Consider the following 16,191-nt stretch of genomic DNA (forward strand, 5'->3'; position numbering starts at 1 on the left):
GGGGATTGAAAAAAGCAAACTCACTTATAAAAATTATATTTTTTTAATTTATATCTTCTGATGAAAAAAATATTAGAGAGAAATTAAAATGCGTTAAAAATGAAAAAAAAAATTAAGTTTGTTAATAACAGGTGAAATGACTTATTAAAGTTCTATTTTCAATGCGAGAGTTTTGTAATTGGGTTAACTTTATTTCCGTGAGTGAAGTAATTAAGTATTTAAGCATGCTTGAACCTAATCTCCTTGAGCTCTAAGATACCCAAACACGAGCACAACTTGACTCGAATCACTCTAACGTGTAAGTGCATTGGCTCTATAAATTGAGCTTCTGCTAAACATTGAACTCCATATTCTTTCACCATGGATATCATTTCAAAACCATTCTTTATGGAGTTCTCGTATCTCTTCCTCTTCTATCTTGCTCCCCTTCTCATGCTTGCTTCTGGCATTCGTTCACTCAAAACCAGGCACAAAAACCTCCCACCAGGGAGCTTCGGATTGCCCTTCATCGGAGAAACCATTCAATTCCGGCATCAAGAGAAGTTTGTGCTCGACAGAATGAAGAAATACTCACCAGATATCTTCAAAACCAAGATTCTTGGAGATGAAGTTGCAGTAATTTGCGGTCCAGATGGCCATAAATTTATCTTCAGCAATGAAAACAAACTCTTCACTCCAATTCTTCCCTATTCCATGCAAAAGATCTTCTTCTCCAATTCTCCCAGCTCTGAAATCAAAAAAGAACTCAAAACAGTAAAAACGTTACCTGGGTTCTTGAAAACTGAAGACCTGGCCAGGTGCATAGGCATAATGGATTCAATAACTCAACAACAAATGCGAACTTTCTGGGAAGACCACAATGAAGTGAAGGCGTTTCCTTTAGCCAAGTCCCTAACTTTATGCATTGCCTGTCGATTATTCATGGGCACTGAAGATCCTGGGCTTGTTGCCAGGACTGTTGCCAGGCTTGATGATGTGAAAGTAGGGATGTTTTCAGCTCCATTGAATTTTCCAGGGACGAATTTTCATAAAGCCTGCAAAGCCGCAGCTGCAATTCACGGGGAGTTATTGAGGATAATTTCTGAGAAGAAAGCTGCAATGGCGAGAGGAGCACCGACGGCGCTGGATTGTTTATCACATTTTATTTTGGCTACAGATGAATCCGGGCAACGCATGTCAGAGGTTGAGATTGCAGACAAAGTCTTGGGTTTCCTTGTAGTTGGTTATGGCACTGTGGCTACTGTCTTGACCTTATTCATGAAATATGTCGGAGAAAGACCTGATGTATACAATCAAGTCCTGAAAGGTGCTTAACCTGGCCACTCTTTAATCTTTTATAAATTAGGTTAGATCAATGTTATGTGCATTTAATTTTGAGTATTCAATTAGGTATTTAGATAATGTGTTATCATGTGATTTGATATTATTTATCCTTAATTCAAAATCATTTAATCACATCATAACACATACTCTAGATACCTAATTAGGGACTCAAAACGGGTGTACATAATTCTATTATTATGTTTATGGTGCTCATGGTTTGGTGAAATACGATGCAGTTTTGCCACAACAAACCAACAAACTTATTACACATCATCTGATAATCTAATTGAATACTTAAAATTAGGTACAAATAATTTTATTGTTAAATAATACTATATATATAAATAATTTTACTAACTTATTCATATAACTTGATGTAACAATATGTGATTAGATGATTTTAAAGTAAAAGAAAAAATAAATAATCATATATTGTTATCTCAATTTGTATAAATAAATTAGTAAAATTTGTTTATATACATAATTTTATTGTTTATTCTTAGGATTATGGTGCTTGTGGTTTTGGGAAATACGCTGACGTTTTACCACAGCAAACCTGACAAACTTCTTATAACATTGTTGTAGAATAAAATATAAATATTAACAATAAGTATTAATTTGTATATAAATAATATAATATAATTAGATATTATTTTATTCTTATTTTAATATCATCTAATTATATAAAAATATATTATTATTAATTTATAAATTAATACTTATTATTAGTATACAATTTTTGTTAAAACCACTAGCGCTATTGCATAAATAGGCCAAAAATTTTAAGGAAAACTTATTTCAAAAGTACACAAGAAGGAAAAGTTGTTTCAGAAGTACACAATTTGGTCGTTTCTAATTAAAACAGACAGATCATTTCCAAAGTTGATGAATAGATGATGATGTGACAATTTACAAAAGTCCCATTCTAATTAAGTTGGTGTCTTGATTTATATATTAGAGCAACAAGAAATCGCAGCCTGTAAGAAGCCTGAGGAGCTGTTGAATCGGGATGACATCCAGAAGATGAAATATTCCTGGAATGTATTATGTGAAGTTATGAGAGTCAAACCAGCAATTCAAGGAACCATAATTAGAGAGGTCATGACTGATTTTACATACGCCGGTTACACTGTCCCTAAAGGATGGAAGGTACGTGAGATTATAGTAATTATGTTAGTATTTAAATAATTTAATATTATCACATAATAATATATTATTTAAATATTTAATTAAATATTTAAAATTTAATATATATAATTTTATTAATTATTTAAAGATATATTCTGTCTATTTAATTTACCATGATATATTTAAGGATTGGTAGCTCTTTCTAGTATATCTATGAAAATTTACAGTATCTAGTTGTACTTCCCACCCGAACTCCAATGAAATGATGATTCTCCAGCCTTTAATTTTGAAGAATTTATTATTTTGTACTTAATATATCCGAATGACTATTCGACAAAGTTAGATTTATTATTTTGTACAATACAGAAGGCTAATATTAGCGTCAAATATTTTTTTTCCTCTCCATTTTTTCCTTCTTCTCCTTTCCCATCTAAAAACATCTTAAGAGGAGTCGAGCCCTGCACTTTATACATACTGAGTCAACAATATTAAAATATCAATCTCGTCATAAAGTTCTCACTCTTTAAATAATTTGAATAAGCCCCGATTCCAATCTTTTAGTTTTCATCACCAACTATGCTCTAATAAAAGTTCAGAATTTTTTGTGCGTCAACAAAATTATTATCTTTTACTATCAACACTATCTATTGAAGTCTCGTCATCTTTTGGGAAAAGATTCATCAAGGATCATATATATTTTCTTGTGTGTATATGTGGAAATTAAAAATATATGATATTTTACATTATGGAAAAATCATTAATATTGTAGTACTTTGTGGATCTTATAAAACTTTCTCTTTTCTTTTACCCTCACTTCTATTTTTTTTTATTGTTATATATAAGAGTTTCAATGATATAATTGTATGTCTAGAGATAAATTATAATTTTTGAAAATATTAAAAGTGTTAATGAAATTTTTAAAGGTTTTGAAAATTTGAAAAAAAAAAATTAGAGGTGTTTTTAAAATTTTTAAAATTTAATATACCCTTAAATAATTTAAAAAATAATAATTAGACCCCTAATAATTAAACATAATATAACAAATTAATGATGTAAATGGTACTATAAAAAAATTTTAAAATTTGATTTATGAGTTTTCAAAATTTTTTAAAAGTTAAATTTTCATGTTTAATACATTTGAGTTTGATCTGTAAGACAACTAATTTTTTAAATGGATGGTTAAATTACTATTTTAACCTTACGCTGTTTTTTTTAAAACAAAGTTTAATTTTAGGTGAGAAAATGTTAATTAAGCCAACAAGGGATGGGAAAAATTTTTAGACCAAACCTTGGGTGGGAAAATGTTTTTTTTTTTTTATATCAAAGCATAGTTAACTTCACTTATTTATAATTTTATAAGCAATGTTAAGTGTCTCTAATTTTGAATAGCTAGATGATGTGTTATTATTTAATTTGGTATTATTTATACTTAATTTAAAATCACTTAATCATATAATAACACTCAATCGAATACCTAAATTTGGGTGCCTCTAGTTTTATTATTATAATTTTATTCACTTTATTTATTCATGATGATTTGATTAGTGTAATTTTTTTACAGGTATACTGGAATGTAAATTCAACAAACAAGAACCCTAAATATTTTCCAAACCCAGAAAACTTTGATCCATCAAGACATGGTGAAACAAGCAACTTACCTCTTTTCACATTTGTTCCATTTGGGGGAGGACCTCGGATGTGCCCAGGAAAAGAGTATGCTCGATTAGTAACACTCACTTTTGTTCACAATCTGGTCAAGAGATTCAGATGGGAAATGGTCCTTCCAAAGGAAAGAATCCTAGGCGATACGATGCCATTTCCAGAACAAGGACTTCCAACTCGTCTTTATCATCACTAGGATAAATTATATCAATAAAATTATGTGTACCTAATTTTGAATAGTTAATTTGGTACTCAGATAATATGTTATCATTGAATTTGATGATAACATGTTTTATGAATATCCAATTAAATACTTAAAACTATGTACACATAATATTGTTTAAATTATATGTAAAAGCTTCTACTACGGGAATGGTTATGTTAATAAATAAATCGGTACTAGCTGTTGGATTAATACTAGTCAAGAGTACGAGTATCAATCTAATGGTTGAAATCGGTTAGCTAATGTTTATGGTGTCTCTCCACATAATTTGTTATAAAACTCTGTCAGTTTGCATGCAATGCTTGAGCTTTTATTACAAGCAAAATCTGCCTGCGTTTTTCCCCTTTCGAAAGAGTGAATACTGTTCCCACCTAAGGTTTGGCTGTAATACACTTTTCCATCCTTAATTGGCATAACTAACATTTTCCCACCCAAAGTTAAACTCTATTAATAAAAGCAATATTAGGAAGTGAATTACAATTTTATCCCTACTATTTCATTTTTCAAAATTATAATATTACTTCAAATTAATAAAAATAAATAATAAACCCTTGTATAACCAAATTATATAAGAATCTATTTTTTTCTCATTTCCTTTCACTGTCACTCATGTCTTCCTCTTTTCCCACAGATAGGGGTGTCAATGATATGTATTTTGGAGCAAACTGTAATTTTGAAAATATTAAATTATGAAAACTTTTAGGGCTTTTTTAGAAAATTGAAAAAATTTTGGGTTATTTCTAATTTTTTTAAATTTTAACATGTCTCATCAATAGTCTTAAAAAATTAACAAAATACAACAAACTAGAAATGTAAATATGGTACAAACTATTGGGTTCATAATAGTATTTTAAAAATATATGGGACTTATAAAAAATTTCAAGGATTTTTGTTAGTTTTTAAATTTTGTTTAAGGTTAAATTGTCATTTTCAAACATTGGGGTCTTATCATAAGACAATTGCTTTTTCCTTTTTCAATTAATGGATAATAAAATTACTATTTTACCCTTACACTATTATTTTTTTAAGAGAGCTTGATTTTAGGTAGAAATATGTTATTTATGCCAACTAGAGTGGGGAAATGTTATTTACTCTTTTGGAAACAAAGCTTTACCCTTTTATTGTGATGTATATAATTCAGTTCAAAACATAAAATCAAACCAAACTGTTTAAAAGTTATAATTTGGTTTGTTTTGATTTGTAAAATAGTTTGGTTTGCATAGATAAGTTTTTGAAAAATAGTTTTCAGTTTAGGTTACAATTTTAACGATTTTCAAACTGAACAATACCGTAAACCATATTTTTTAAAAATATATATATAATTATATATGATATAATTTTTCAATAAGTAATTAAATGTACAACTTGTTTTTTCATATTTATTTTATCATTTTCTGTACATGTATATTGTATATATATTTCGTATTTAGTTTATATGTTTATATTATTACTAAGAAAACTATCATTCAATTAATTTTATTAAATAATATATATTTAAAAGTAAATGATTTTAATAAGTTCAAACTGTTTTGTCAGTTTTGTTTGAAAAAACTCACAAACTACACCAAACTGGGTCGTACATACCCAACCTTTTTGTTTGAAGCACTTGAAGAGCAAAGCCTCAAAAGCACAATTCAATAGCAAAACCTAATTCTCTCAAATCCCATCAGAAATTCAAATCCTATGGCATCTATTGCCACATTTTGTGTTTGTTTTTGCTTCTAATGAATGGTTAAGATTGCTTTTTGCTCAATTTCACTCAAGTTGTCAGCTTCTAACATGAACCAAGTTAAAAAGGAATGTAATCTGCCACAAAGTAAGCAATGCGCAATTCATCCTTAAATTTTCTGTCATTTTTCTCAAAACTTATTTACATGGTATCATTGCTTCTTTTGTTAGAGAATTTCCTAATATGGGCAAACATTAATAATAATTTTGGTTTAACTAAATTGAGTAATTTAATAATCTAATGACAATTTACAAATGAGTTTAAATGATCAAATAAATTTAAGTCTAATACAATTAAAGATTATGAACCTTAAAATAAAGTTAACCTTGAGGAGCCTAATAACCTACTATATGTTGACTAGCTCCCTTCTCTGAAACCCATATCCAGATTTTTTTTACCCGTTGAAAATTGTGATTTAGCTGAAGAAGACTTGTCACTTCAATGCAAGTAATTTAGAGAGTTTTACAAATTCAAATTGTAGGGCATTCCAAGTATTGGTATGACTCTAATATTTATATTAAGTTTTAATGACAGTTTTGTAATTTCAATAAAAGGGTAAAATAGTCATTTTAGAAAAACAAAACAAATTCACTAACAGAGGTGTATAATAGTGGGACTTTGGCTTTTTGAAACTTAAAGGGTGGAAATTTGTCATTTCATCAAACCTTGGGTGGGGCATTGTCGTCTGGCCTATAAAATGTCAATGTGGATGGTCTTACATGAATCAAAATCTCAGGAAATATATGTAATTTCATAAAGGAATGAGTAGTGATTTGTGCATGGATTAATTTTAAATTAGAAATAAAATAATACTCAATCATACGGGAAATATAATTGTTTATGTGTAAAATTATATATATTATTTATATATATTGTTTTATTATAAAGGAATAAGCACTACAAAGAATATACATTTATTTTGACCTGGCACAATGTCTATATCCAAAACAAGAGATCGAATAATTGTTAGTTAGTATCTAAGCATTAGACAATATCTTCAATACTTTTTTTTTTTTCCAGATTTTGTAAATTCCTTTTGGAAGTTTTTGTACAATTATATTTATTAATTTTTTAATCAATGAGAAGTAATATTCATTATTTTATACTTCTTTAATGTCTAATATAATGTGTAGTCTGCTCACCCAGTCTGACGCGGATATTTCCAGATTCCAAAAGTTTGATTTTTGCAGCACCATGACTCCTTCTTTTAGCCCCACCTGCAGGCATTTGTCTGCTTGCTTCCTGGTTGGCTGCCCCAAAGATGTTGACTTCAAAAGCTGCGTCTCCTTCTGTTTTTAGCCTCCTGGGCCCCCCTTCTAAACGGCCCTGCAATTTGAGAAGATCACGTTACAGCTCCTTTTCAGCTTTCTTTTTTTTGTCTGTGGCATTTTTGGCATGTAAATTAGATTTTGTTCTGCTTGTGTCTCTTGGGCAACCTGCTTGTTTCCCTAGTATTGTTATTCGAGTTTTTCCTTTCGCCTGCCTTTTGAGCCCTCTCACTGTAAGTGCATTGATAGGATCTCAAGAGGAGTGGCCAAAGGTGTGGTGTTCGCAGGTTAGTGCTTTTGCTTGTGTTTTGCTGTCTTGCCTCTGGCAGGGCAAGCTTAGGTTGTATTCGGGTTCAGTCTCTGAGCCCGTTTTTTTTTTTTTTTCCTTAATATATTTTTGCTTAGAAAAAAATATTTAAGGGTAGATTCAAGAGAAGTCCATACAAGAATTAGCTTGAACTTGGTTTAAATACAAAACAGCAAGCTTGAGATTAAGTTCATCTTGTTTGTTTGGTGATGAGTTTGCCCAAAAATAGTTGAAAAAGAAGAAGGATCACCTGATAAAGTGAAGAAAAAGCATTGTTGGAAAAGAAACCAAGGAAGAAGAAAAGTTAAGTTGCCCAAAAAATGAATCTGTCAACTACTCAATTGAGTTGAGCGGGAGTTAACCCAGCTCAAACTTGGATTGTTCAATTTGAGTCACTATCTAAGCCCAAAACAGCCTGGATCGCATTCAGTCTTAGCTTATTGGGCATTATCACAATTCCACCCTTTTAAAAATAATCACGCTACTTGCGGATGTTAAAAATTGATAGCCTGGGCTTGGGTTTTGTTTTAATGTACCCGGGGCCTAGGGCCTAACCCGGGCAGGGGTGTTTACATTCTAAAGGCCGTAGGACTATTTCACCTACAGGGTTTGAAAAACCGAAGTTTCACTCATAAGCTAACTTCTAAAAAAAATAATGGTAAAATCATCATTTCATTAATTATATTAAAAAATATAAAATTCATTAAATTTTTTCCTTATCGTTATAAAAGCTAACAACTTCACTTTTGCCTGAAGTTTTCTAATCTTTAAAAGTAACATTTTCACCCCCCAAAACCTAGGAATTATTTTTCAGACGTTCTCTAGCCACCATCTTTGACAACCGACGACAACACTTCAACCCGCTACTCGTCAGCCACCAGATCTTCACTCTTCGATGGAAGAAGAGGAGACGAAGATGCGTCGACTCATTTGAATCAACTAAATCTTCGTCGATTCCAGACGAATCGACGAAGATGAGCATCTTCATCAATTCTTCTAGAAACAATGAAGACCCTTGTCTCCGTCAATTCATCTAAAATCAACGAAGATGGGTCTTTATCGATTCTTCTGGAATCAACGAAGATAAGTCTCTGGTGAGTCTTTTGGAAGCTTCGAAGGTGGCCGGTGAGATGGCCGATGAGATGGCGAGTTGAAGCTTTTTCTCCAATAAATTTGTTAGTTTTTAAAACTGTGGGAGAAAAACATAATCAATTTTTTTTTAATATAATTAATGAAATAATGATTTTGCCCTTACATTTTTAACAGAAGTTAGTCCATGGGTAGGACCTCGGTTTTTCAAACCCTGTGGGTGTGATTTTAAGAATACACTAAAACTTGGGGGTGAAACAGTCCTTTGGCCGATTCTAAGTTATTACTTAGCATGGTAAATTGGCTACATAATAATAAAGTATTCTTCCAAATCATAGTAAATTAGGTAACTCATAATAATTAGAGGTGGATGCAGTCTGAGTCAATCTAGATGAGAGCCAATTCAAGATTGGATTGACTCTAGAATGATCAACTCAAAACTCGGCTTAGATTGCTCAAATAGTAACCAATAATGCTAAGAACAAAAATAAAGAATATAGGTCAGAGAGAAAGAAGAAGAATCATTTAAATTCAAAAGAATCATTGAAAAAAAATCAAAAATCATTAGAGAAAATAAAAAAGAAATACCCTAAAAAATAGTGATACAATTGTTTGTTCATGTAATATTATCGAAGTTAAAAAATCATGCAAGTCCAAAGTTTGAAAATACAAATTTTTGTACGTATGACTCATAAAATTCTTATCAAGGAATATTATGTCCGATTTTAAAAATTAATGTTTAAAATTATAGTAAAAATATGTATATTACTAATTTATCCATATAATAAGGGAAAAACACATGATTAAGTGATATAATTATTTACTTTTTCTCTCACTTCAAAATCAATCAATTAACAAACTATCATATCAAATTGTATCTATAAATTAATAAGATTTATTTGTATTAATAGTGTTACTCTTGAAATTTTTTTTCAAAAAATTTGGAAAATATTATGCATTTTTATTCATCTCAATACAACAGAAAAAATCAGCAAATAAAAAGGGAATCAGTTATGGTTTTCAAACTTTGCTCATGTATTACAAATATACACACAGATTTCTTTTTTCATAGTTTTTTCTTGATTTGTTGTCAGTGTGTTCAGGATTAACCAGCATTAGGTTTTGATGTGCCATTGAATTCTTCGAGCAGTCGTTCAATGGTCTTCCTCGATGTAACTTTGTCGATCTCGAATGCCTTCATCTCCTCTCTAAGGCCTGCATGATCACAACATTTAAGAAAGAGTTCAGTTGAATTCATAGCGTGTAAATTGAGGGTAACACTTTTAAATAAATCTAGTATCAATAAAACACAAGAAAGAAAATAGATATGTACAAATATCAAAAGAAAATTGGTTAAATAAATCTATGAGCTTCTAAGCAGTGACGACATGTTTTGAGTTGTAAATCTAAAAAACAAAACAGTGATGAAAATGTTTTTGCTGTCAAATTAAATACAATAAAACTATGTGTACCCATTTTGGGTACACAAATGTGTACACATTTATATGTGTCATCATGTGACTGGATGATTTTGAATTAAGAATAAAACAATAACCAATCATATCATGACACATATGAGTGTGTATATATGTACCTAAAATAGGTACACATAGTATTGCTCAATTAAATAACCTGGAATCTGTAGAACTTTTAGTGGCAGCTGTGAGGCATTTGAATTGAAGAAGGAGAGTAAGCTCCTCATGAGCTCCACGGATTCAGCCAAAACCAGAATTTCTCTCTAAATCATAACAAAGAAATGAGCAAGAAATCCATTGTTTATTCGGATAAATAATGTAAAAATATAAAGTCACAATCTGTACAAACCTTGAAGTTCTTTTGTTGATCATAGTACCCGGAAACGATCATGAGTAACTGAACCTTCTCTAGTTCTGCAAATTTGCAACAAAAAATTGAGAAGGTTGAATGCTTAATCTATATCATTACAATAAAATTATGCTCACCTAGTTTGAGTATTCAATTGGATAACCGATTATTAGAGTTAGATCCAAACTGAGTTAGCTGGGTTTAGAAGCTAGCTCAATTCGGTTCAATTAGATTTGAACTCAAGCCAAAAGATTTGGTTTGTTTTTTAAACTAAGTCAAACTCGAATTAGAAGATGTTCAGCTTAGTTTGAATTCATGGCTCAAATCAATTATTCAAATTTATGACTCCGTTTGGCTTGAATTCATGTCTATGCTTATTATTTGGATGAAACAATATCGTTTTGTCAATGAGCTATAAATTCAAACTCTTGATTGAAACCATGAACTCGAGTTGAAACAAGCTATGAATTCGACTATTGATTTGAGCTTTGAATTCGAACCGAAGTCGAGCCAAACCAGACTAAATCTTTTTTATTCAAGTCAAACTCAAGTCACTTTTAATTTCGGCTTGACGAACTCAAGCCAAACTAGAGTTAGATTATTTTTTATTCAAATCGAACTCAAGCTAAGAGTGTTTGAGTTTGACCCAATTTGTATCCCCCCTTGAGATCATATGTCTCGATGATTTTGAATTAATAAATAAAAAAAACATCAAATCACATGAAAATACGTTATTTCAATACTAATTGAGTACTAAAAATAGGTGCACATAATATTGTTCATATCATTATGCCCTGTAAAATCAGTTTTGAGAATGGATTAATTCAACAACTCACGCTGGAAATATTTGATCTCTTGAGTTGAAGCATCGTCATGAGAAAGAAGCTGCTGAACTGAAATTCCTATAGAACTCATCCCAATATGTGAAACCATTGATTTCGAAGCAACCTCGTCCAATTTCCCTGGTTCAAGGCAACAAAAATCTGTATCATCTAGATCTTGATTTTGCATCATTTAGCAATGACACCAGAAATATAGCAAGTTCATACCAATTCTTGACCATTTTTTGAAGTCCTTTCGCAAAATATCCGATACTTTGAGACCAGACACATCGTGCATTAAGTATCTCACTGCAAATACCAAGTTGAATCTCTACAAATGAGCTTCACTGGTGCAATAGGGAGAGAAAAATGACGAAGGGCATAAAAAGATCGTACGTATTTGATAAAGACCACTGCAGCCAAAACGGCCGGCTCCATTGAGTAACAGTGTGGCAATATATTGATCTTTGGAGGTGCAAAGAGCGTTTGTTAGGTTGGCAGTCTCTAAAAGTATGCCGGCGAGCTGCATATGGAGAGGAAAAGCATTAAACTGTGTGGGTTGTTGATGTGTTGATGGAAATAAAGCATTATTGAAGAAGTAGAAAGTACCAGAAGTCTACTGAATGCTTTCCCTGCCAGAATCTCAGGTGAAGTCATTGCAAACATTTCAGCAACTAGAGTGCAACATGAACAATCCTATAATCACATTTCACAATTGCAATATCAATGGAAAACCAGACTACATAGAATATATAGCTCAAGCTTGAAGGAAAGGAAGTTGAGGTTTGTGTATGATGATACTGTAAATATATCCATTTCAACATTCAGCTCTGAAAGCACTTGAGGAACAAAAGCCTTATAAATCGAATTCAGACTAATTCAGTTGACAATGTGGAATGTGACACTAGTTGTATTAGTTACGAGGAGGACATAAGTGGGACTGCAAACAAGTCCAGCCCAGCTTATCTTGAGCTGGGCTTGCGTTTGAGTTGCTTGAATCTGGCTTTTGAATTGAATTCGAGCTTGATATTGGTTGGTTATGTGAGCTTGCTAACTCACGGTTTAGCTTGCGTAAATTATTATAAAACCCTAAAAAGTTGAAATCTTGCACTTACACACCAATTTTTTATTTTAACTTTGAATTTAGGATTTAGTGTTTAAAAGGTGATTAATAAATATAAAAGTTATGAGTTTAAATACACTTTTTAAATTAAGAGGTTAAAGTATAATTTTTAGCCGCGCTGGAAGCTGTTTTTGTCTCAAGCTCAAGCTTGAGTCAAGATCTTATTGGTTTGGCAAGATCGAGCTCTATATATATTCTCTAGAGTTGAACTCGGGTCAAACATTATTCAGCTTTGCTGGTTTGCGCCCTAGACAGAAGACAATGGTATAAAAATTCAAAATAGTAGGATCTCAAAGTATATATAGAAGTGCATGCGTACTTTAAAGTTTAAATAATATTATATGTATCTAAATTTGAAAAATCTAATTTAGTATTTAAATAATGTGTCATCATGGGATTGTATATTATTTCATCTTTAATTTAAAATCACTCAATTATAAAAAGACATCTCATACCAATACTCAAAAGCTAGATAAATACCTGCTCCACAGTGACAGTCTCAACCCAAGCATAAACAGTTTCACCCTGTAAAAAGCAGCAAACATCAATTTTCCTGTGGAAGCGATATGGAAATTGCAGAGTTTCAACAAGGTTGAGCGAATTAGCCAGACCTTTCTACAGTTGAAGATTTCAACAATTGCCTCTTTAAGTGCCTGTACCAGCAAGATGCCCAGATAAATGATTATTTGTATTAGCAACCAGAAGAGTAAAGCAAGTTTTTACAATAATTTTTACCTCTTGTTTTGCTGGAAGCTTGTGGCCATTTATTAGAACAACTTTAAGACTTCCAAACAGATCATAATATGATAGATCAATCTGCCCAAAACTCCCCAGTAAGAGAAAGAATCATGTGAATTATAGGATCAGTCTGAATGCAGATTGAATTTAACCACAAATGTGCACACACTTTTGAATACATAATCATTTAATCACATTATGATACATAATTTATATACCCAATTATGTAGTGTTTGAAGTTGAAATAGAAATACCTCATCGATAAATATCAGTGATGACTCGTGTATTTGGCATGAGTCCAATATCCATTTAATCTCAGCCTGAGAATTCAGGTCTAGTCTCTTCATGTTGATGACAGGCACTGTGCAGAAAATGTCATTTTCACTGAATAAACTTAAGTAGAATGCATACATAAGAGTTGCAGCAACAGCACCAACATCTGCATACATGAAGTTGAAAGCAGAAAATGTTAGAAATTTTGTGATATAGGCTAACATCAATTCAAATTTTAGTTAATAAAATTAGGTAATTAAATAGTCCAATGATAAATTATGAATGTGCTTAACAGTGATTAATAAAAATAAACCAAATACACTTAACAAATTATTATTTAGACAGAGAGTTTAGTATAGACTTTTGAGTTATTGAACTTCTAACAGAAGAATCCAGTAATCTCTTATTAATTGGTTTAATCTCTTTTTCTAACTTTTTCCATCCGTTATAAGGGACATTTTCAAGAGTAGAAAACCAGTCATTACCTACAATTTTCAGGCTTGGCGGATTGAGAGACACGGCTAGTTTTATTATATTCCTAATTTTGGTTATGTATTTGGGTTTAGCTTATAATTTAATATTCTATATGCTGTACTTAGTTACGATTGATTATAATTAAATCTGAGAGAGAAAACATGAGAAAATTTGTTAAACATAGAAATTGATTTCCGGGGATTACCAGAAACATCTTGCGCAATCACAGCACGTAAAAATTTTCCAGGGACACCATCTCTGACATCTTTCTTTCTTGCCTTCAAATATGCATTAAGCCTCTTGATACTTTCACAGGACTCCACGATTTCCACTCTTGGCGAAAACCCATTATAGAAAGAAGCTGCAGATTGAGGAAGAGGAATCTTTGACAGGTTTGGTTTTGTTCTGTTCACGCTATATGATTTTACAAATGTTGGTGTCATCAACTCCGGAGAAAAACTATACTTCCCAGTTGTTTCCGAAATCGTGGGGCTTGAAGCCTTCACTGAATTCTTCAGATCCCCAAAATCAACGCTTGATTCTGACTGATTAATTCTGAATGGAAATGAAGTTGATTTGGAAATCTTTGACAAAGATTTAGTGGAAGGCGGTGTAAAAGCTTCCAGGATAATATCAGAGGCTGAATCTTCCATTAATGGTGACTCCATAGACTGTTCTAATATATCTAATTCTAGTTTCTTTTGTTCTGGGTTGGTGATGATGCCTGATGTGGGCTGCAAAATCTTGCCACTGTCCGGAGTCCCGGGAAATACCGGCGCTGGAGCCGGAGCTTGATTAATTATGGAGTCAGCTCTGAGGAGACCTCTGAAATATGGGTTCTCCCTGGAACGAACATATGGTTCCTGGAATCATATGAATCGGACAGAATTATTATGATAAGCTCAAAGGATTAGTAAATTTGACTTTTGTAAAGAACAACTAGTTTCTGGTGGCGTTCAACAAGTTCTTCATGAAATTTAAGAATTCTGATATACATGGAACAAAGAACAAACAGTAGTTTGAAGGTAGGATAAAATCAAAGTTTAAGCATCCCTAATTATAATTGGACAATTTGATTTTAATGTCATAATTTGGAAATTTCACTCTATGAAATCTAGTAATCAGCAGAGAAAGCAGCTGAAGCCTAAAGAATTTGAATAACTTCTTCATAATGAATTTTCTCTTTTTTCTTTCTCCTAAACTTCCTGTCATTATGTCAAAAATCCACCATTAGAATTAGGGGTGGATTCCATTTGAATGGAGCTAAGCTTGAATCCATAATATCTAGCTTAAATTGAATCTCTAATGTCTAACTCATACTTAAGCTCAAACTTGTTAAAGTTATTGGCAGGATAAATAGTGCCACCGGTGGGATAAACAGTGTAACTAGATTGAGATACTAGTCTATCTCAATCCAAGCTATCAAATTGGAGCTCTAGCTCAAGATTATCTTATTTAGGTTAAGCTATAGATTCAAATTGAGCTGAATTGAATCCACCCCTAAATTTAGAATGAGATAACCTCAATTCTTTTCCACTATCAAACTTCAAATTAAGAAAAGTTTGATCATTGAAAAGACCATAAAACTTCCTTGATATGTGAAAAAAAATCATTAGAAAAAAGAAGATTTGAACATCAATCTTATTCATCCTAATTAAGTCAAAAATTCAATCAACAAGTGACAAACAGAATCGCTTAGATCAAGAGAGAATCCTAATTTCGAGTTTTTGATGACTTTACAGCGAAGTTACAATCCAAAAGCTAAAGCAAATAGAGAAGTGCAAGAACAAGAAGAAAAAAAACCTGAGAGACAACTCTATGTTGCTTCATGTTTGGGAAGAGGAAGAGACGACTGTGAAAACGCGTAAATGTGAAGAGGTGGAGGCTTTGAGGAAGTGGGGGGCGGCAGATAGAGATGAGGACAGCGAAAGAATCTTTGCAGGCTCCGCCATGACAGTTACATACAAATGCATGCAACTCTCCGCCTCTCTCCGTAGAAATTGTCGAGCGTCATTTTACATAGAGAAACGTCTGAACAACAAACAAATTCATGCTTCGCTGTTTTGAAACATACTTGGGACTTAGTCTAGGAATTTAAAACACGACCGATTTGTAAAGATGATGCAACTCTCAGTCAGCCATGCCACGCACGTGCAACGCAAACAACTAGGTATGACAACGAAACAGGTGATGAACGAATACCCTAATC

General features: G+C 31.9%; 2 protein-coding genes across 2 annotated transcripts; one reads left to right on the plus strand and one right to left on the minus strand.

Annotated features, from left to right (window-relative positions):
- Positions 1 to 239: 239 nt before the first annotated feature.
- On the plus strand, positions 240 to 4,631 carry LOC123218629 (beta-amyrin 28-monooxygenase-like). The gene is made up of 3 exons (XM_044640140.1): positions 240 to 1,306; positions 2,282 to 2,472; positions 4,013 to 4,631. Exons 1-3 carry the CDS (start codon positions 361 to 363, stop codon positions 4,307 to 4,309), a joined length of 1,434 nt encoding a protein of 477 aa, XP_044496075.1. The 5' UTR covers positions 240 to 360; the 3' UTR covers positions 4,310 to 4,631.
- Positions 4,632 to 9,738: 5,107 nt separating this feature from the next.
- LOC123219706 (exopolyphosphatase PRUNE1-like) lies at positions 9,739 to 15,934 on the minus strand. Its single transcript, XM_044641693.1, has 13 exons — positions 15,845 to 15,934; positions 14,188 to 14,845; positions 13,490 to 13,674; positions 13,233 to 13,313; positions 13,109 to 13,150; positions 12,978 to 13,022; positions 11,984 to 12,070; positions 11,771 to 11,897; positions 11,603 to 11,683; positions 11,390 to 11,515; positions 10,554 to 10,618; positions 10,362 to 10,467; positions 9,739 to 9,944 (listed from the first exon to the last, which is right to left on the minus strand). The coding sequence occupies exons 1-13, from the start codon at positions 15,932 to 15,934 to the stop codon at positions 9,835 to 9,837; spliced, it is 1,803 nt and encodes a 600-aa protein (XP_044497628.1). The 3' UTR covers positions 9,739 to 9,834.
- Positions 15,935 to 16,191: the final 257 nt, after the last annotated feature.

Source organism: Mangifera indica, chromosome 6, assembly GCF_011075055.1.
Source record: "Mangifera indica cultivar Alphonso chromosome 6, CATAS_Mindica_2.1, whole genome shotgun sequence".
Classification (NCBI taxonomy): domain Eukaryota; kingdom Viridiplantae; phylum Streptophyta; class Magnoliopsida; order Sapindales; family Anacardiaceae; genus Mangifera; species Mangifera indica.